We start from the raw sequence: 20,814 nt of genomic DNA, 5'->3' as shown, positions 1-20,814 counted from the left end.
AAGATTTTTTTTAAATGTTATATATTAAATAGATGAACTTAAATAGTCAAATAGATGTAATTGATGAAACAGACCTAGTATGATTTTTTATAATATTTCTTTTAATAAAGAAGAGATAGAATATAATTATAAATTTGAAAAATAACATACACTTTTATTTTATTTTGTTTTATAATAAAATTTTATTTAAATTAATGTAAAATAGTATATATTATTAATTATGCAATTAATCAATGATATTAATTTAAATAAAATATTTTAATTTTTTAGAAAGATTTTGTTAGATTTTTTCTCAAGATTTTGTTATAACTAAAAATTAAATTTAAATTTACAGTTAAAATTGATTTATTATTAGTATCTTTATATACTGAATAGATTTTTTTTTTTTTTAACTTATTGAATAGATTAATATAAATAATTAAATAAATGTAATTAATGAAATGAACCTAGTATGACTTTTTTATAGTAGATAAAAATGGAGTGATTTACACTGCAGGGCAGTTTACAAGTTTCAATTTCACAATAAGGCAGTTATTGCTACTTGGACAGTTTCTGAGTGAAATGTCTTAACTTGTCCCTGAAAAAGGTGTAACTGGTGGAGTAAAATTGGAAAAGGGTTTTTAGTTTTCTGGTTACGTCTTTAAATTTTAAAATGAGTGAGTGGACCTAATGAAAAAGAATTTAGGAGTTACCAGACGTATGAAAAAATATTGTATTTTAAATTCCTAACTTTTGTTGGAGGAATTTGAGTCTTCAAAAAATAGTTGCTTACAATCTTTTTTAGGTTGGAGGATGAAACAACAGAGATAATTACACTCAAAGACAGTTTTGAGTTTTTTATAACACAAAAAGACACTTTGTTCTACTAAGGCAGTTTATTCTAACAGCTTCTTTCTTACTTAAATAAACTAGTTACTTTGTAACTAACCTAACCATTGTTTTAGCGGAAATTAACCTCCACCACATATCTCTCTGCAATCTCAACGGTCCTGATTAGTGTCCACCACCTCCACTACACATCTCTCTGTCTCATATCCTAACCATTAGATCTTCTTTTATACTTTTTAAATCAACGGCTCATAGTCTTTATTTTGGATAAAGTCACACTCATCATCTTCTTTTGTATTTTTACGGTTCTTCTGTAAATTCAAGCGTAAATTCATGAAAATTCTACACCAATCATCAATAACATAGCTTTCTGTTTCGGATCCAACCCTCAGATGATACTCCTGCCTATGTCTCGTCTTTGTCTCGTCCTTGTCTCGTTCTCGTCGCCGCCTAACACCGCATCTGTCTCACCGCCTTCGTCTCGTTTCCTTCTCGTTGTCGCCTTTATCGCTTCAGTCTCTCCGCCTTCATTGCCTCAGTCTCACCGCCTTCGTCTCCTCCATCTCACCGCTTATTCTAGGCCTCTGTTTTAATTTATGTAAATATACGTTCAAAATTTATTTGGTGTACAAGTAAAACGATGTACATATAAGCTTTTGTGAATTATTGTACATGTGTCAATTAAATTAATTGATACGGTGTACATATGTATAGTGTAATAAATGTGTACACGATGCACATGTAACTGATCAAAAAATTTTGTAATAAGTGTACATATGGTTAATACAGTGTATATGTGGATTTTATGTCTTTGTGTACATATGTATAGTGCAACAAATGTGTACACGATATACATGCAACTGATCAAATTTTTTTGTAAGTGTACATATTTATATATTTAGTAACCAGTGTACACATGGGTATTTATGATAACGTGTACATGTATATACAATGCAATAAATGTGTTCATATATATAATTAGTGTACACGTGAATATTTACAATTAGTGTACATGTATATATATATTTTGTAATTAGTGTACATGTATATATAATGCAACAAATGTGTACACGATGCACATGCAACTGATCAAGAAATTTATTAATCAGTGTACATGTACATATATTTAGTAACCAGTGTACACGTGGATATTTACAATACCATGTACATGTAGATGCACACGTAACTGATCAAGAAATTTTGTAATTAGTGTACATGTATATATATTTAGTAACCAGTGTACATATGCATATTTACGATAACATGTACACGTGTTCAATGTTAACCCAATTTTTTTGCGTGTACATTAAATTCATATACGTGTACAAGTGTGAATGTGTTCAATTAAGTTATGTTTTACGGTACATTTAAGTGAATGTGTACAATTAATATGAGTGGCAATTTTGTAATAATTTCATCTTCTTCATATTAGGGTTTCCAGTGTTTCCTGCAAATAGATCTCAGAGCCGTCAATGATTTTATCATGGAATCTTTTTTTTTTTTTTTGCGTTTTATCCCCATTAGAACCAAAAACCAAGCAAAAAACAAGTTTTGATTTAGAGTTTTGGAAGATTATAGTTCTTCTCTGCCAAACATTTACCCTCCGGGCGGTCCTTCGTCGGCTTAGTTGTAAGATGCCGGTTGCATCTCCTCGAAATCCTTCTCCAAACAACTTTCTGAGATTCTCTTTTGCCAGAAGTTGCCATCGTTTCACTTCTTCTTCCTCGCTTTCTAAATTTCTCTATTTTGTCTCGGTGCCAATTACGAAACCAAAAAAAAAAAAACTTTTGAAATTCACCTTTAGTTAATGAAAAAGGGGTTAAGTCTCACCTCGGGTCCACCATTAATTTTTGAATTTCAAAACCAAAACCAATTAAAATCCATCTAACTAAAATCCAAATCACTAGTTATGCTTTTAAGAGGGCAAGTTGAGTCTTTTCAACCAAAAACTGCCTCAGTAGCAGGAACTGCCTCACAGTGTAAAAAGAAACTGTAAACTGCCTCTGAGAGTAAATGACTCAAACAACAAAGATAGAGGACGTGATAGGAGAGCTATCGGAGAAACTAATTTTTACATATTTTTTTCTTGGTTTTGGGTTCTAATCTATTAATCAATATAATATGTATAAGTTCTAGAGGTAAAACACAAAAACAATGAAAATTGCATGATAAAAATCAATGGCGGCTGTGAGTTATATTTGCAGGAAACACAGAAAACCCTAATAGAAGGAAGATGAAGTTAGTACAAAATTGCCACTCATTAAAAAAAAATAATTGATGACCACGCAGATGTGTACATAATGCTAGTGTACACATGTTCTTGTACAAGGGTGCATTGGATGACTACGTAGATGTGTACATAATGTTAGTGTACGCATGTATATGTGCACATAATGTTAGTGTACGTGTGTACATAATGTTTGTCTTTGTAAATATAAAGACAAGGAAGTGTGGTTTACGTGAATTAAACAACATAATTATATATGTACATGTGTACATATTTACATGTGCACAAACACAACACGTATATATCTTTTACATGTGTATATTGTATATTACTAAGGCAATGTTCATAAAATTGTGTATTCTCACTAAAATCTTAAAATCATGTTTTAATTCTTTAATGCCCTGAAAAATAAATTAACTGAACTAAAATTAAAACAAAAAATCATAAGATATGAATAAAACACAAAATTGTGAAATACTAAAAATCAAAAATATACATACGAAATTAGTTTTGTGTTATTCAACATACGTTTGAAGACACGTCCAGATTTACAAATGCATCAGTGTCGACTTTAGAAAGCGTACAAATGAACCAAAGTCATGTGGATACCTATAGATGTACACTTGGACATTATCAGACAAAATGAACACATGTACACTATAATATATATGTACACATAGACATCCTACTAAACATTGGATGGTTAAGAAACAGTTAATTATTGCCGGTAGAAGAATTCATTAATGAGTCTTGTTTAGATGGTTAAGAAAACCGTTAACTATGGCCGGTAGAAGAATTCACTAAGGTTATAATCCATGTGAATGTAACAATTATTTTGAAACGATGCATCTCAAGCTTTGAAATTTCCATGCAATATTCTTATTGATAATCATGGTGGACCAGAGTTTTTATCAAACATTTGTGCCTAACATTTAGTTTGCGTTTTCCAATAGTCCCAATGATGTAGTATATGAATATTATCAATTTCGGTGGTGGATCACTTTGGAATGAGCTGGTGATGACGAGGGGTTTCAGACGCTCATGGAAGAAGGAAAGAGGTTTACGAGTCACTTGTTTTCTTATCAATTTCTTTCTTATATACATGGTACATTATTTTAATAATAAAGAGTGTATGCCTATGAAGACATACACATGCACACATATAATTGTACACATGTAAATTTTGTTTTTTGCTTTAATAATAAATAGTGTAAGAGTGTACATTATTTTAATACATTGTTTCAATAATACAGAGTGTACACTTGTGAAGATGTACACATGAACACATATAATTGTACACATTTTGCTATTTTTTAAATTAGTGGCAATTTTGTAATTTTATCATCTTTTTCCTATTAGGGTATCCTGCGTTTCTGCAACTAAATCTCAAAGCCGCCATTGATTTTCTTCGTGCAATCTTTTTTTTTTGTGTTTTTACATCTAGAACTTAAAAATAGTGTAGTAATTAACCAATTAGATCCAAAACCAAGCAAAAACAATTTTTTCATAATTTTCGAGTTTGACAATTTATAACCAAAATGCCATAGCTCTTATTCGCCAAGCTTCAACCTTTCAAGATAATAGCAGTTTAATCTCTTGACTTGAGAAGATCTGTGAAAAAAAACAGAAGTCTGAAAAGTGAGATAAAGAAGATGAATACTTGAGCAAATCTGAGTAGTCCATATAAAAGGTATGAAGTTCTAACGATTGAGATATGAAACATATATAAGTCTTGTCATAAATCTGAGAAATAAGTTGAACCGTTGAGATGAGTGTTATGAGTGGTGTAGGTTGGTTCCGGTTAAAACATTAGTTTCGTTGGTCAGAATATTAGTTGGAAGAGAACTAGTTTGTTTAGAGTAAAGGAAAGATGTTAGGAAAAACTACTTTGGTATAACAAAGTGTCTTATTCTGTTATAAAAAACTCAAAACTGCCTTTCACTGTAATATTCTCATAAAAATGGTACTTTTTTTTTTTAATAGAAAAAATTTAAATTAAGTTATGAACGATTTTTAACGAATATGAGTTACCTCATGAGTTTGGTCGTTTTATACTATTTATAAATTTATGTGGATGAATTCTATTTTTGTATATAAGAAATTTAGTTTTCATATTAATCATATTATATTAATCATATTTATCTTCTAAAATTAAAATGTAATCCAAAAAGGTTTTTATATATATAAAATGTAAAAAATATGAATATCAATCCTTATATCATATATCTTTAAAATAAAATGTAAAACAAAATAGGCCAATTTGGCTAGAAAACCATAAAAAAAAAGATTATTAGGAATCCATGCAGAAAATAAGTTAATTAGCTAGTCAGATAGAGGAAGATAAGCATAATTACTCTCTTGTCCCAAATCGATTTGCAAGTAGTATAGATAGGCACACTGTTGTTTGTAGGTAGGCCTGCAAAATCGTAATGATGTATTACAAGGAAAAATATTTTTCAATAAAATGTATGTGGAGTGCCAGATATTTTCATCATCAACCCTAAATTTACAGAATATTAAACCATTTATTTTGGCTACTAAACGATAATGGTTTGGTCTTGTAATTCAGAAGCCACATGTATTTTTAGGATTAATCTTATGTTATCATAATAAAATACTTATTAAAACCGGTAATAAATAAACAATATTAATACTAAATCTTAAATCCTAAATTTTTAAATTTTCATCATCTCTCTCTCTCCCTCTCTCACTCTCTCCCTCTCTCCCTCCTCCCTCCCTCCCTCCCTCCCTCTCCCTCTCCCTCTCCCTCTCTCCCTCCCTCCCTCCCTCCCTCCTCCCTCCCTCTCTCCCTCTCTCCCTCTCTCCCTCTCGCTCCCTCTCCCTCTCCCTCTCCTCCTCTCCCTCTCCCTCTCCCTCTCCCTCTCCCTCTCCCTCTCCCTCTCCCTCTCCCTCTCTCTCTCTCTCTCTCTCTCTCTCTCTCTCTCTCTCTCTCTCTCTCTCTCTCTCCTCTCTCTCTCTCTCTCTCTCTCTCTCTCTCTCTCTCTCTCTCTCTCTCTCTCTCTCTCTCTCTCTCTCTCTCTTTCTCTCTCTCTCTCTCTCTCTCTCTCTCTCTCTCTCTCTCAATTCCAAAAAGGATTCCCGGCGAGTTTGATTGCCTCTCCGGCGGTTGGCTTCGGCCGTCACCGCTGTGAGAGGGCCTCCTTTCTGCGTCTCATCTCTGCCACCACGCGTTGAGTTTTTTTTCTAGGTCTCGAGATCTGTGGCGGTGTTGTGAGAGTGGAGCTTCCAAGGCGGTGGTGTTTTGCGCGGTGGTAGGTGAGTTTGGCCGGGGCTCTAGCTTCATGCGGTAGATATGAGGGGTCGGATTAGGCGCATGGACCCCAAGCTCTCTCCGGTTCTGTCCTCCTTACCCACGGCGGTGGAGTGTTTTCTGGTGAAGAGGCGCGACGGCTCGGGTTTTCGTTTAGGGGTGGCTTGACGTGGAAGGGCTGGTCTCTTTGGATCTGGACCTCCGGCGGATTTTCAATCAGTTTTGCTGTCTGCTTTGAGGACGGCGGACGCGGCTGAGACGGAGGAAGGATGGAGGCGGTGGAGGCGAGTGGATTGCAGGGTGCGGTCTAGACCAATCCAAGCGTCTGCTCCGAACCGGCGATACCGACCAGATCCGGTGGTTTCCTCTCCCTCTTGCGCTTTCTTTTTCTTTTCAGGTGCTCTCCAAAAGCGGATCTCACTGTTTGCGTCTGGTGGGATCTCTCACCATTTGCTTCTTCGGTTTCCTTGCCGCCGGAAGCTCTTTCATCTTTCGGTTTGTTTCGCTCCGATGCTCCGCCTCAGGCGATGAATCGCGGTCGACGTGGCACCTCCTCGGAGGAAGGTTCCGGCGGATTCAATTCGGTGGCGGCCGTCATCTCTTTTGCTCTCCTTGCGGCTAATTAGGGTTTCTAGGCCTACTCCCGGTTTGGTAAACCGGTTTGTGCGCTGGTTTGGTTCTTTTCATTTTTAAGTTTTTTTTAGTTTTATTTAATTTCCAGCCGTTGTATGTTTGAAAAAAAAAACCAAAAATATTTAATATGAAAGTCTTTAAAAAAAAAAATTTAAATTTTAAACCCAAAATCATATTCATGAACCCTAACACTAAACCATAAACCATATATCCTTAAACATTAAACCCTAAATACAAAATTCTAATCCTAAACCCTAAACACTAATTCTAAATCCTAATCCTGAAACATAACCCTAAATCTAAATCTTTAAATTCTAAACCCTAATCCTAAACCTAAACCCTAACCTTAAACATTAAAGGTGTAACCCTAAATCATAAACACTAAATAAAACCCTAAAAACGTAATTTTAAACACTAAGCCATTTTCACTAATTGCTACAACACACCTTGAGTTGGCACAAATAACAACCACATTAAAAACAAAACTTCTACAATTTTTAGAATTTGATTTCAATCTTTACGGCTTATACATATTCTCTTTCTAGTTTATGTAACATACGGATATGGCAAACAAAAGTAAAAATAAATAGAAAACATTTCGGGCAGGTGTAGGGTGATTGGTGATGCTGAAGGTGGAATGAACAGCAGAGGCAGAGTGGTGGGAGGAGTTGCGGCGGCGGAGGTGCAAGGAGTTACGCTGGAGGTGCAAGAAGTTGCAGCGGTCGCTGAACAAGGAGACGTGGCGGTGGCAGAGCAAGAGATGCAACGTAGCGGAGATGCGGCGAGGCGGTGAGGAGATGCGGCGAGGCGGTGAGGAGATGCGGCGTGACGGAAAAATCCTGATGGTGTTGATATGTTTTCAACCAGATCCTAAAGAAACAAAAAAAAAACAGATCTTGAAAACAGAGCTTGAAATTAAACCTAAAGAAAAATCCAGAGATAAAAAAATAGAGTCAAAAAAATAAATGTGCAGAGAAAGAAGGTACGAGAAGATCAAAGTAAAATAAATTAGAGAAGATTCATATTTCTTTTTATGGATGTTAGGATATCAGCCTAACAAATATCAAGATCTCAATTCTTTCCATCGCATGTTTTATTAACCTTTTCTAGGATTTTTGTTTCTGATTTTTTTCTCTTTAGATCCATAGAAAAGAGAGAAAGGGAGGAAATTTAAATAATTTTAAAAGAAATTACAACTTGCAAAAAAACCTGTCAGAAATAGTGTAGTGTTAGACATAGGGGTAAAAGTCGGGATTATGATTTTGTCAATAGTGAATTATCCATTTACCTAAATAATGTTTCAATCGTAGCTATCTAGTGCAATTGCCCAACAAAATATTTCTAAGACTCTCGTACGAAATATATATCTTTATGATTTAAATAGATGAAGACTTTGAATGAATCATCTTTTAGACTCTTTAAGTTGAACAGATTTTTGGATACTGATTTTGCTTTTTATTTAATTTATTATTAGACTTTGGTTTTATTCAGTATTAATATTTAATTTTTGGATTTATAATATTTTAATTTTAAATTATGAAAATTATTTTATTCTATATTTTATTTATAATTGTTTTTATAATTTATATTTGATCGTAAATTAGTTTATTTAGTTCATGATCTAAATAATGTGAATTAGAATATACATGTGAAAGATCATATAATAATTGAATTAAATTGGAATAGCTCATGAAAGATCTGAATAAACTAAGCGAGCACATTTTGACACCCACTCTAACGAAGCCATTATCATAATATCATGTATATTTAAACCAAAAAGTGTTGTAATTACAAGTAGCAGTGGAAGTATATAACATACACTTCTTCTGCAGATACGGTTAGTAAATTAAGGAAAACAAAGACGTGTATGCCAAGTCATTAAATTTTCTCATAAAACATCAACTATCCCCACATGATTTACAAGGTGAAAGGGCTTGGAGGAGGCTGAACGATTGGAAGTTTCGACATGGTTACATTTCCAGTAATCACATTCTGCGCAACCGTATCCTCCAACGGTATAGGATCAACCCTCATTACATTCTCTGGCACAACCTTGTCACCATCAACCTTAGCAAGAACCTCAAAATGCATTCGCATTGTTTTTGGTTTTGTTCTCCATTCTGGAAAGTTTAATCCTTCAAGATCACCTTCCCTCAGCTTCCTCTCTACACCAAAACCAATCTTCATAAACGTTTGAGCTGCAACATTTGCTTTCAGCACCTTAAAAGAACCTTCTTCCTGAGCTTTGGGACCTAAAACAGAGGTCAACAGCTTCTCAAAGCCGAGTAAGTTAGCGTTTGAGCCGTTGATTGAAGTGATCGGCCACATGGTTGTGAACTCCCTTGGCGTGAGGACAGTTGTAGTAACACCGTCAATTGTTGTGACACTACTACTACTACTACCTTTGTCTTTAGACATGGAAGATAGTTCCACAAGTCCAGGGGCAAGGCGCTTAAGCTTGAGTTTGCTCTCAGGAGACTGCGAGGTCGATGCAAGTGAAGTAGGACCAACAATGCGGAGAGAGAGAAGTGGGGTTTCTTGATCAGTTGATGAAGCACCACGTCGAAGCTGCTCAGCTAATGAGAGAAGACCAGAGGCAAACTCGCTGGAGCTTTGGTTTAATGGAAGTGGCAAATCAATAGGGTGACGCAGGCTAACTGATCTAGCTCCTTTGACAGTAACAACAGCACCATCTCCTAATATCACTTTCTTCAAAACACCAGCATCCACATCATACTGCACATTTCCGACAAGAACAATCAATACACAACTCGTATGTTCAAGAAATCAACTAGAATGAATTATTATTGATTTATTTTATATATATTTTCTACTTATATTTTAATTTTTGGATTTAATTATAAAACTATTTTGACTAATTATCAAAATTAGATATACAAAACAAAAAAAGAATTAGACAAATTTGTAGATTTATACTAACATTATTTTTGCATAATTTAACAAACTAATTAAGACTGATTTAAACCGATTTAGTATAAACCTATTTATTGAGTTGTATAAATATAGCTAAAATTGTAGCCTAGGACCAAGTTGTAGCCTAGGCACCCTCTAGACCGATTTTTAGAACAATATAAACATATATGAATATTTTTTTTACTTACAGGCAATGAAAGACGCATGTCGTTAGCATCTTGGATCCAAAGTTCCATGGGGCCAGCGAGTTGAAACGGAGCTAAAACAGGCGAAACATCACCAGACTTCTTCTTGTTCCTCATAGGAACCAAACCATTCTCATCCACAGGTCCATTAGGTTGTTCCACTTGGAAAATTGGGAGGTCAACGTACTCCCATCGGTTCACATCTTCAAGAAGCTTGATGGGAAGAACTTTCTTATCAATCTCAAGATCAAACTCATAAGAAACAGCATGCCCTACCAATGCATCCCTCACATCAAACCCAGAGATCTTGACTTCTTCTGATTGGAACCCAAGTCCCTTCACAATTGCTTCCTTCAAATCCTAACAAAACGTGTATACCAAGAAAAAGGAATCAACTTTCCTGTTCTGAGAGACTAAAAAGACAAAACCTTTTGATGAATATGTCAGGGTTTTGAACGCTATTGATCATCAGAACCACAAAAAGGTTATGACTTTCAGAGAATTAATCACAAACTCAGAAAGCTTCTTACCGAGATGGCTTTAGGGTAATGATGGTTAGCTTCAGGAGACGAAACCAAAGCTCTTGACGATGGAAACGTTGTTAAGAGAATCAGAAACAGAGCTCCGACACCAACCAATGATCTGCGACCCATCATGGATTGTAATAAAAAAAAAGATATCAGAACCTCGAGATTATATAATTACAAGACCAGTGCAAAATTAGAAGGGACTTGGATTTTTTTTTTTCTGGTTATTTTCGAATGAGAAGGATGTGGATTGTTCTAGAGACCTTTAAAACGGCGTGTTCTCGAGGGAGGGGATGATGACGTGTAGGTAAGTAACCAATAAGAATGAAGGAAGTGATGTGGCGCGAGATTATAAGTTGTGTGACGTGGAAACGGTTACACGTAACGACGTCGTTTAAAGAAGCTCGGCTAGAAAAAAGAGAATGGCTTCGCCCGGGTTCGAACCGGAGACCTTCAGTGTGTTAGACTGACGTGATAACCAACTACACCACGAAACCTTTGTTTATTATGGTCACAGACTCGCATATAAAATATTACAACTACTAGGAAACAACTAGTTACCAAATTAAATAATGGAAGTTTCAATATTGCTGCAAGTGTGAAACATAACAAAAGAACAAGTAATATACAACTTGAAGGTAACTGTTTATGTTTAAATACTTATCTTTGTACAAGAAAATAGAGAAAGAGATGAATAAACCATTACATAGATTGATTCTTGGTACACTGTGACATTGTTAGTTTGTATTTCGTTGTTGTCTCATGCTTCCTCCAGAAGGGGGGCAACGGCTGATTCTCTGGTCACTGCATCAGGCTCCGAATCTTCGTTATAACGATCCACACTGTTTAGGAAGATCCCTGTAAAGTCCCAAACACAGTAAAAATCATTTACTTTCCCATTTAAAACTAAAAAGAAACTTGTGAATTCCCAGTGTCTGGCTAAGAACCGAACCTATGAACCAAATTGCAGCAGCTGGAAAGAGAACAAATGTAAGAACAAGAGCGGTCACTCTCCAGTTGTGCACGTAGTCCTGCATTAGATGAGAACAAATGAGAATTTAATACAGTTGATGGCTCAAACCAAGGCTTGTGGATACATCTGAGAAACTAACCTGAAGAACTCCAACGAGTGGTGAGGAAGGAACATCTCCAAAGATGTGGATGGAGACAGTAGACATGGCCATTGCAAGTGGTCTCAAACTTGGTTTCACACAATGGAGAACTATGAAATTCACAGGACCCTTAAAAACATGATGCAAATAAATTTTAGAAGAGGCGGCTTTTGTAAGACATAGCAGAATCAAGGATTTGAATATTAGCAGAAACCGAGATTTACCTGAGTGGCAAAGACGAGAAGTTCACCAACAGCAAAAAGAGCTAGAAAGGCATACATGCTCTTGAAACAGAAAGCAGCAAAGCAGAACAACCCTCCTATAAATGTTGAAACTGATAGTAGCTGCACAATACAGAAACACATTACTGGTTTTAGTAAGATCAACCACAAGTTGTGCAAGTGAGGATTTATACCTTGAAAGCATTTGAGATTGTAGCATCCATGAAATCTAAGACCACTCCTCCAGACAATGTTCCAACGATTCCACAGATAACTGTAATCCCTCCAAATATCATATCAGCGTTTTCCTGCAAAGCAAAACGGATCAAGACATCAAGCGATCAATATACTTTTTAACACATGGAAATGAAAACCTGCTTGTGATTTATTACCATTTTGTATATGTTATAACCAGCCTTTGGACCCCAATAAGAATATGCGCCTAAGACAAAGTTGTAAGCAATATACCCTGAATAAAAGAAAAGAAAAGTTACAGGTAAACAACAATCATAGAAACGACACAAATGCTCTTGAACACACACTAGAAGGAAGAAATGGTTACCGAGAATGTTTGTAACATAAACCTTATCTACCAAAAGCAGTTTCAAGTCTTTCAAGACAGCTGAGAACCCATAACCAGTTGGTAAAACGTTTAAGTTATCTGTCCTGTTTTTTCCTTTATCATCTGGAGCGAAACCTGAAGGTAACCAAACAAGACGACTCAGAAGATATAGTTAAAGTCTATGAGGAACATAGTGTGTGTTTTGTAACTTGGAAGACGCACCTTTCAGATGCAAGGGTTTGATAACAAAACCTAGAACAGCAAAAGGAAGCATAAGTATTGCTTCTCCCCAAAATGCAGCACGCCACGGAAGAACACTCCCCACCTACACGAAAAAAACGGATAGAGTGTAACAGAGGTCACTGGCGAAACCGTTTAGTAAGAATATCGTTTAATAACTCACCAGTCCACCATATACATAGCCAAGAGCATATCCTGTCGGAATACACATGTAGAACATAGCAAGCCACGCCGATTTCTGGTTATAACAAAAAAACAAATGCGACTTGTGAATGATCAGACAATACAAGATCTTAGTTAAAATTATTAACATCCTTTTACTGCAGTGAACATATACATTCCAGAAGTAGCTACCTGAGCATGAGGGGCATTATCGTCGATAAATGGGGCAGCGAGGCTTACAAATGATGCCTCACCAACACCAACAAACCTGAATAAGGTGACAAATTTAAGTATATGATTTTTGAAAATAATAATAGGATAGGAAAGATACATAATTGAGAAGTAAATGGAATCTAATACACTCACATTCGACAGAATGTGATGGACCAGAAATCAAAGGATAAACCACAGCCAATCACAGCCAGAGTCCATATGGATAATCCAATTCCAATAAGTCTAAACGGATTAACACTGCAACACAGAGCTTAAAAGTTAATGAGATTGTACATTCAAAGTCGATAGAAAAATGATGCGTTTGTACTCAGAACTTTGGGCTGAAACCAGTATTACACACCTCTTGGCTACAGAAGCAAAGATAGGAGAGGCGACAAGAAGGCCAACCATGAAAGCAGAAGACAAAACTCCATCTTGAAAATTGCTCAAGTTGAAATCCCCCCTGTGTAGCACAACCATGGACATTAATAATAACTAAACTGCTTTCACATAATAGTCTAATATTCTTGATAGATGGTCAGGTCGAGCTTAAACTAGAATCCGATCAAAGTCAGAATATTCTTACTGTATTCCGCTGCCAGATGAACATGTACCAGTCGAGGTGCAAGTACCAAGACTCCCATTCACACCGTTACTTGCTATAGCTCCACGATCTATATAATTTATCAAGTTGACTACACAAAACACAAAGAGAAGCCTGCATATAAACACAAAAACGAGACAAAATCAATGCTAAGTAAATAAAAACACTCATCAATCAAACAGCCACTGAGATTTCTTGTTTTTTAGCAATATACATTAAAAGAGTTTTATCTTATCCAGCAACAACAACAACAAGTGGAATCTTCATGCCCATTTAACAGCAAATTCTTGTTCTGATCTGTACTATGAGCTGGTCCTCTGCTAATTCCAGAAAACTAAAATGTGACCCAGAGTTTGATTATACAAAATATAAGAATAAAGTAGACTGCTTTCAATCAAAAACATGACCGATCCTTAAATGTACAGAACACTTCCCTTAAATAGAACTAATCAGCAGATTGTAATGTTTCATACTTCATTGAGACCATGAAGTCAAAGCTTCTACCTTTCGCCCCAAATTGTATGTTGTTGACCTAAGAAACATATACAATGAAGAATAAAGAAAGGAGAGAAAGATTACTTTTTAGGAGAGAACCAAGAAGGGTCTGCGATCTTATCATCTGAATCCCTCTCCATAGTTGCTCTACGGTTTTGCCCCCGATCAACTCCTCCGTCTACAACATCCATGGGGATGGGAGGAAGCTCCAAAAAGATGCGAATTTTGGATATTCCCAGGAGGCTATTCTTGTAATTAATTGAATTCAAAGGCAAGATATTATTATACAAGTCGGTCTTCTCAAGTTTTGATTTTTCTTTCGTCTTATAATTTTTTTATTCATTTAATTAGGAACAAAACAATGACAATTTGAATCATGGTGGTGGCTAAGGTTTAGTTGAAAACTGAGCTCTTATCTGGCTCAATGTGCCTTTGGAACTAAAACATGAGAAGTTATACTAGTTTTCAATAGACGACAGAATAGATCCATTGATAACTATCTTCACGAATTGACTCATAGCTCGAGCCCATTTCACCATTAGAACTATGTCACTTCTCTCCTTTGTTCAAACGTTATCTCATTTGAAGACGTTCTTCTCCATCTTACCCAAAACCTCTCCCACTGACTCCAAAGCCTATCAGAATGGAAAGAAGTGTTAACTACGTTTTGGACTAGTACTAGTTTACCCATTTAGATGCACATAACACCCCCCATGGCCCCATGTATGTTATAATGATAATGATTAACAACAAAAAAACATCTCAGAAGGATTTCTTGCAGAATTAAACAATTTATATACAATTTTAATTATGCTCAATGCCAGAGTTCTTCTTAATGTATAAACTAGTTGTTGCTTTAGATTTCAGCTCAACAGAGAACATGATCATATTTGCAACAAAAGCTGTCATCTTTGCTGAAAATATGCAGAACAAAAACATGATTTATAAAAAAAAAAGATTGAAGAAGCTTTTTACTCAAAGCCTATGATTCTCTTTAGACCAGGAAACAACCCAGAAAACGAAGACATCGCAGAAGAAGAAGAAGAAGAAGGCTCGGTTGTTTTGTCAGAAACCAAACACTCTTCCTCCACCATTTCCTTAACAGATCTAACAGACAAAGGCTGAAAATCAACACCCCACTCATCCACAAACTCTCTAACCAGAACCACTTTCTCTTCTTCTCCAATCTTCCTCCATTTAACCCTCATCTCCTCTTCTTTCAAACCCACATGCTTACAGAACTCTCCCCACAGAATCTCACCGCTCTTCTTCATCGCTTCTCGTCTCTGTTCCGACACCGTGTTCGCCTTCCCGATCTCTCTCGCCAAATCCTTCGCCAGCTCCGAATCGCTCATTGTTTTCTTCTTCTTATTCTTGGCCTTCCTCGTCCTCCTGTTGCTGATGATGCCATCGTCTTCATCCTCTCTCCTGATGCACTGAATCCTGGTTACGGGTCGGGTCAACACACGGCTAAACTCGAGATTCCGATTGAAGGAAGTGTTTTGGGGTAGAAGATGAAGTAACCTCAGCGACATCTTTCTCTGCTCTCCTCTCTCTTTTGACCTTTATCCTATAAAAATGAATCCTTTTATGCCTTTTATGACAAAGAGTAAGTATTAATGTCTTTGTCCTAAGCCAAAGGTGGAACCAATTCAGATACTTTTCTTTCTTAAGCCAAAGGTGGAAACTTTCAGATAGTTAGAATCACAATACAAGTTAAATGTTTGTGTGTTTGTGAAGGTGGTGTGTGTATCTTGGAAAAGGAACAAAGAAACCCTACAAAAAATGAACCATTTTTACAGTAAAAAGGTGAATCCTTTCAGACATATTTTGACTTTCCAAACCCAAGCAAGCCTCTCGGTTGTATTCACTCTGTTTTTGAGTTACTGAGAATGAGTTCAGCTAAGATATCCACCCATGTGTCTGGAACACCAGGTAGGCACCAATGCATACAGTCTTGTCCCCATATGGCCACCGCATCCTGTTTCCCTAACCAGATAGCAGGATGAGCATCTGCTCTGTATTCGCTCAGATGGGTCAGATCAAGTAGCTTGATCTCTGTGTTTTGCAACTCGCTCTTGATAATTTGATTAATCCTTCTTGCTTCTTTGTTCACTCCATTGTTCCTGGGATCAAACCACAAGTCAAGCTGTCTAGGTCTTAGCATCAAGGAGAATCCAGATAATAAGCAAGATTGAAGAAACAGAACTTCTTCAATAAAACTAGTTAGCATAGTACCTGGTCTTTGGCGAGTGGTTTATCGAGCAAACAACTACCGTTCTGGTTCCAATCACCGCCATAGAAATGCCTCGGTGATTGCAAGCGCCAGAACTTAAGGGTCTTTGCCGGGACTTGTCGCTGGATATAAGAAACCATATGTTGAAGGACTACTTCAAATCCTTGGATTATATCAAGAGGAGGATGTATCGGCTTTCCCTTTCGGTAGAAGACAAGAGGTGTCTCTTTAGGAAACTTATCGTAACCCCACCTAACAACCAAATACACTTTGAATGCTTAATGCTTATTCTTCACAAAGTTGTAAGAAACAAAATCCAATAGGTTATAAGGATAGAAGTAATTTACCAATGGCCAGAGTTAAAAATGAGAACATGGTAGAAGCTAGTGACATTGATCCACTCATCAGCAGGAACATCAACATCTACTCGATAAGCTCCTTTAACTCCGTCTTCATTAGCTTCTCGGCTGCCACCTTTATCATATCAGTTTAGAGCAACATTTCAACACATACAAATACACATTCTCATTCTACTTTAAACTTCAATGGCATTCAAAGACACCTAACAAGCTTATAACTTGGGACAAGACTAGAACTTGATCCTTTGAAGAGCTTTTGGTTACTCTGTTTCAAAGCATAAAGGCATAAACTTTAGTGAAGAGTAAGAGACTTTTACTTGTATTTAGCGAGAAGAACGGATCTGTGATAAGCCACAGTGACATTAAACTTAGGGAAGTAAGAACCACGCCAAGCTTTCTTCTTTTTCCACTTGACAGCACTCGGATCTGCCACTCTAAGTATACACAGCAACGAAACCACGAAATTCTCGTTCAGAGAATCCCCTACGAAGCCTATGTTCTTGTTCCTCATCCTCTCTAGAAACCGGGTCGGGTCAATCCGACTCAGCCCGCACCCGTCGGGCACCCATCTCCACGAATTGATCACCTCCATGTTCTCTCGCTTGTTCTTTAAGCAGTTCCAAGCGTTTCTGTGGAACGGGCACGTCTCGTCGTACAGGGGCTTCGGGGTTTCTGGAGTGTAGACCCATCGGCCGGAGAAGAGATCGCACGGCGGAGGAGAGAGGAGGTTTGGAGGGGTGGGACGGCGGAGAAGGGTGGTGGAGTAGAAGAGGAGAAGGAGGAGAGAAATGAGTAAGAGACGTGAAGATCGGAGCTTGGACGGCATCGTCGTGTAGGTTCGTCTGGATCCGAACTCCATCGATTTAGTAATCCACAAGGAGAAGGCGAAGAAGAAGAGTGTTCACTGCGATCTCGCGATTAAACCGGTTTCGGTTTAAAATTCTATTTCGGTTTGGTTTTGCGGTTTAAATTGATTTTAATCAGAAGCTTATTGTTTTTCGTTATCTACAGAATTAATTGGTAAATTTGAAAAAGAGAAGATATTTTGAAAAGGGAAACTGAAATTAAAATGGATAGAGAAGTGGATAATTGTAATGGATGGTTCAAATCGAAATGTGAAATACAAGTTTGGTTGCTTGCTATAGAGTGTTTTTGATTTTGGCTTGGCTTGGTTCGTTGTACGTAATGCGGACCCAGCTGGTTTGAATCCGTGGTTTACGATTTTTCTTCTCCTGCCATTATTTTTATTATTATTTGTAAATAGTGGACAATTAAAGGATAATTCAGATCAAATAAAGTGATTAGTGATCCACTAATCAATTCTCCTTCTCCTACTTCATAATCCCATCTTCTCTCCTCAGCTTCCTTTGGTTTATCTCCTCCACCAATCTCATGTAAGTCAACATCTATGTATCTATTGAATGAATAGTTGTGCGAAAGTCGCTTACTTTTTCTGGAAATCTGTAATCATAACCGTCTGCATTGTCTCGCTTATTCTTCTTCAATTCTGTGTGGGTTTTTGGCGTTAGATTTAAGCTCGTTTCTTGGTTTCGCCACAAGATCTCATCGGCTTGTGGTCATCTCTGTATCGAGTTAAAAAAAATCTCGTCTTTGAAATGTTGTTTATCTTTTCCCTTTGTGTTGATTCAGTTCTTGATTTGTTTTTTTTCTGCTACCCTTTAGGTCTTGGTTTTGATTTTGTCTTAAAAAGGACGAAACTTGAGACAGTATGCTTGCTTGTCATTTTCTATGGCTGATACAGAATCATATGTCTCTTTTTTTGTTGGTGCTACGCCTCGTATCTGAGATCAATGTTTGGATCAGTTTGCAGAGATGGAGACTGGGGCTGGGATTGGTTTGTACCCGCTTCACCGCTGCAAAAACATCTACCTAGTGAGTTTTTTTTATTTATCTTTTTGATTATGCAAAAAAAAAAAAAGAATTCAAGATGATATAATGTTAGCCTGTATCTAAGTTTCCGGATCAGAAGTATTGACTTTGTTTTTATTCTTCTTCATCAGGTGAGACATGCTCAAGGGATTCACAATGTTGATGGGGACAAGAACTATAAGGCTTACATGTCTCATGACTACTTTGATGCTGAGTTGACCCAACTTGGCTGGCAACAGGTTCCATGATTGACCTCTTTTCTTTAGCACATGTCAAAAACAGATTCCCTGAATGATAGTTTCTTTTGGTTGCAGGTAGATAATTTGCGTAAGCATGTTCGTTCCAGTGGACTTCACAAGAAGATTGAGTTGGTCATCTCGTCTCCACTCATGAGGTACCCCCTTTAGACATGTGTGATTTCCAAAGATATTTAGTTAGTAATGGCCTGTATGTCTAATAGAGTTACTAGTACCAGAGTGCTATGAACTTCCTGTAGGTATTACTTTGTGTGATTCATTTGTGCAATTTATATAGGAGCATGCACACGTTTTATATTTTTGAACAGTTTTAGATAAAACTTTGAGGAATAATGTTAACATTATAACAAATGTTTTGTTTGATATGTAGAACAATGCAAACTGCTGTTGGTGTTTTCGGTGGAGATGGCTACACGGATATGAGCGATGTACTACCTCTAATGGTAGCAAATGCAGGAAACAGCAACCGTGCAGCTATATCGAGTTCAAACTGCCCACCAATCATTACAGAGGAGTCCTGCAGAGAACATTTGGTATGCCATTTCAGTTTACTACATACTTAGTAACTTGTAGCTGCATCCGGTTTTAACATTTGAATTCCATTTTAATTGTGGACACAGGGGGTGCATCCATGCGATCAGAGAAGAAGCATCAGCGACTATCAGTTTCTTTTCCCGGCAATTGACTTTTCACTGGCAAGTAAAAAAATATTGAGTCTTATTAGATGTGTCTGACATTGATTACTACTAGTAATCTTCTGGTTCTGCTCAACCAGACTATTAGCTCATATGTGTATCAAATGACTCCTCACATTTAAATTTGTCTTCAGATAGAAAGCGACGAAGACATTTTGTGGAAGGCTGATGTTAGAGAAACAATCGAAGAACTTGCAGCTAGAGGCAAAAAATTCCTCAACTGGTACATTTTCTCCTGTGCCTTTAACCTAACTAACCATGACTGAAGATGTAGGAAAGTTAGAACTTGAAACTTGGGAAAGCATCCAATAGTGTATCTATCTCTTATAAGAGAAGATTGTGTAGCTCTCAGGAGTTTTGTAACTTTTCGTTCTTATATCGTTATGTGTTGGATGTGAGCATCTAAATTAGTCTTAATGATTCAAAACTGTGTATGATGGATTTTTGTAGGCTATGGACAAGGAAAGAAAAAGAGATAGCGATTGTGACACACAGTGGTTTCTTGTTTCACACACTGAATGCTCTACAGAATGAGTGCCATCCAGATGTTAAGAAGGAAATTTGCAGCCAGTAAGCTCCCCTAACCTTTTGTTAGTGAAAAACTTCAAATCTATTGCGTTGATAATATGCATTTTGATGTGCAGCTTTGCGAATTGCGAGCTACGTTCAATGGTCATCGTTGATAGAAGGTTTGGAATTTCAAAAATGTTGTTTTTTTTCTTAATAGAACATTTCATATACAAGTCTAATGTTTTTTTTTTTCATTTTAAATTGACAGTATGTTGGGCTCGGACAGTTCGGTGACTGATTATCCAGGGAAGATTCCAAAGGGGATTGATCTTCCAAGTGATGCTGTTGTAGAGAATGATAATAACATCAAAGCTTAATGATTCTTGTTTAATCATTGTCTTCCAACTTTCTCTCTCTATCCCCATGCCAAAAACAAGCTTCTTTGTTGTATGCAACTCTCTTCCTATTAGTCTTTCGCATTGAGTTAAAAAGATTTTTAAGATATTTTGTGACAAACTTTGATTTATACAGTATTTGCTTAATTAAGAATTGAATGATAAAATTGTAACTTTTCTAAATGCTGTAGATGAAGAATTTTAGAAACGTTCTGCCCTTTGTTTTGAAAGGGTCTAATCTGGTAGAACCGCAAATAT

General features: G+C 36.6%; 5 protein-coding genes and 1 non-coding gene across 7 annotated transcripts; 1 reads left to right on the top strand and 5 right to left on the bottom strand.

The window, feature by feature from the left end:
* Positions 1–8,705: 8,705 nt before the first annotated feature.
* LOC103873874 lies at positions 8,706–10,861 on the bottom strand. Its single transcript, XM_009152285.3, has 3 exons — positions 10,609–10,861; positions 10,082–10,438; positions 8,706–9,695 (listed from the first exon to the last, which is right to left on the bottom strand). The coding sequence occupies exons 1-3, from the start codon at positions 10,732–10,734 to the stop codon at positions 8,877–8,879; spliced, it is 1,302 nt and encodes a 433-aa protein (XP_009150533.1). The 5' UTR covers positions 10,735–10,861; the 3' UTR covers positions 8,706–8,876.
* Positions 10,862–11,028: 167 nt separating this feature from the next.
* On the bottom strand, positions 11,029–11,102 carry TRNAV-AAC. Its single transcript has one exon. It is a non-coding gene; the product is annotated as a tRNA-Val (tRNA).
* Positions 11,103–11,173: 71 nt separating this feature from the next.
* LOC103873873 (probable sphingolipid transporter spinster homolog 2) lies at positions 11,174–14,556 on the bottom strand. Its single transcript, XM_009152284.3, has 14 exons — positions 14,299–14,556; positions 13,702–13,833; positions 13,477–13,578; positions 13,269–13,373; positions 13,095–13,170; positions 12,904–12,978; positions 12,723–12,825; positions 12,501–12,635; positions 12,331–12,407; positions 12,133–12,246; positions 11,942–12,061; positions 11,718–11,846; positions 11,558–11,636; positions 11,174–11,463 (listed from the first exon to the last, which is right to left on the bottom strand). Exons 1-14 carry the CDS (start codon positions 14,403–14,405, stop codon positions 11,366–11,368), a joined length of 1,452 nt encoding a protein of 483 aa, XP_009150532.1. The 5' UTR covers positions 14,406–14,556; the 3' UTR covers positions 11,174–11,365.
* A 490-nt stretch (positions 14,557–15,046) lies between these two features.
* Positions 15,047–15,811, bottom strand: LOC103873872. Its single transcript, XM_009152283.3, has one exon. It carries the CDS (start codon positions 15,747–15,749, stop codon positions 15,186–15,188), a length of 564 nt encoding a protein of 187 aa, XP_009150531.1. The 5' UTR covers positions 15,750–15,811; the 3' UTR covers positions 15,047–15,185.
* Positions 15,812–15,879: 68 nt separating this feature from the next.
* On the bottom strand, positions 15,880–17,916 carry LOC103873871 (protein trichome birefringence-like 12). 2 transcript variants are annotated; one of them, XM_009152281.3, is made up of 4 exons: positions 17,127–17,916; positions 16,798–16,917; positions 16,453–16,702; positions 15,880–16,363 (listed from the first exon to the last, which is right to left on the bottom strand). In XM_009152281.3, exons 1-4 carry the CDS (start codon positions 17,666–17,668, stop codon positions 16,082–16,084), a joined length of 1,194 nt encoding a protein of 397 aa, XP_009150529.1. In that variant the 5' UTR covers positions 17,669–17,916; the 3' UTR covers positions 15,880–16,081. The 2 variants fall into 2 exon arrangements, with proteins under 2 accessions (XP_009150529.1, XP_009150530.1); XM_009152282.3 differs by having other exon boundaries at positions 16,071–16,340.
* A 50-nt stretch (positions 17,917–17,966) lies between these two features.
* LOC103873870 (phosphoglycerate mutase-like protein 1) lies at positions 17,967–20,703 on the top strand. The gene is made up of 10 exons (XM_009152280.3): positions 17,967–18,203; positions 18,634–18,702; positions 18,831–18,938; positions 19,014–19,093; positions 19,327–19,489; positions 19,577–19,651; positions 19,786–19,874; positions 20,102–20,221; positions 20,296–20,340; positions 20,430–20,703. The coding sequence occupies exons 2-10, from the start codon at positions 18,643–18,645 to the stop codon at positions 20,536–20,538; spliced, it is 849 nt and encodes a 282-aa protein (XP_009150528.1). The 5' UTR covers positions 17,967–18,203; positions 18,634–18,642; the 3' UTR covers positions 20,539–20,703.
* Positions 20,704–20,814: the final 111 nt, after the last annotated feature.

The sequence above is a fragment of the Brassica rapa genome, chromosome A06 (assembly GCF_000309985.2).
Source record: "Brassica rapa cultivar Chiifu-401-42 chromosome A06, CAAS_Brap_v3.01, whole genome shotgun sequence".
Lineage (NCBI taxonomy): Eukaryota > Viridiplantae > Streptophyta > Magnoliopsida > Brassicales > Brassicaceae > Brassica > Brassica rapa.
This window is presented reverse-complemented; position numbering and strand designations above follow the sequence as displayed.

What these genes read in the sequence shown, in the direction of transcription:
- LOC103873874 (XM_009152285.3), bottom strand. Translation starts at nt 10,734, where the DNA reads ATGATGGGTCGCAGATCATTGGTTGGTGTCGGAGCTCTGTTTCTGATT. An exon ending in ATTACCCTAAAGCCATCTCG is followed by an intron (nt 10,439 to 10,608) that starts GTAAGAAGCTTT and finishes ACGTTTTGTTAG; the next exon opens with GATTTGAAGGAAGCAATTGT. An exon ending in ACATGCGTCTTTCATTGCCT is followed by an intron (nt 9,696 to 10,081) that starts GTAAGTAAAAAA and finishes GGAAATGTGCAG; the next exon opens with TATGATGTGGATGCTGGTGT.
- LOC103873873 (XM_009152284.3), bottom strand. Translation starts at nt 14,405, where the DNA reads ATGGATGTTGTAGACGGAGGAGTTGATCGGGGGCAAAACCGTAGAGCA. An exon ending in TCATCTGGCAGCGGAATACA is followed by an intron (nt 13,579 to 13,701) that starts GTAAGAATATTC and finishes TGTGCTACACAG; the next exon opens with GGGGGATTTCAACTTGAGCA. An exon ending in CAATCTCAAATGCTTTCAAG is followed by an intron (nt 12,062 to 12,132) that starts GTATAAATCCTC and finishes TGTATTGTGCAG; the next exon opens with CTACTATCAGTTTCAACATT.
- LOC103873872 (XM_009152283.3), bottom strand. Translation starts at nt 15,749, where the DNA reads ATGTCGCTGAGGTTACTTCATCTTCTACCCCAAAACACTTCCTTCAAT.
- LOC103873871 (XM_009152281.3), bottom strand. Translation starts at nt 17,668, where the DNA reads ATGGAGTTCGGATCCAGACGAACCTACACGACGATGCCGTCCAAGCTC. An exon ending in ATTTTTAACTCTGGCCATTG is followed by an intron (nt 16,703 to 16,797) that starts GTAAATTACTTC and finishes TTTGGTTGTTAG; the next exon opens with GTGGGGTTACGATAAGTTTC. An exon ending in AACCACTCGCCAAAGACCAG is followed by an intron (nt 16,364 to 16,452) that starts GTACTATGCTAA and finishes AGACCTAGACAG; the next exon opens with CTTGACTTGTGGTTTGATCC.
- LOC103873870 (XM_009152280.3), top strand. Translation starts at nt 18,643, where the DNA reads ATGGAGACTGGGGCTGGGATTGGTTTGTACCCGCTTCACCGCTGCAAA. An exon ending in GCTGCAAAAACATCTACCTA is followed by an intron (nt 18,703 to 18,830) that starts GTGAGTTTTTTT and finishes CTTCTTCATCAG; the next exon opens with GTGAGACATGCTCAAGGGAT. An exon ending in ATCTCGTCTCCACTCATGAG is followed by an intron (nt 19,094 to 19,326) that starts GTACCCCCTTTA and finishes TTTGATATGTAG; the next exon opens with AACAATGCAAACTGCTGTTG.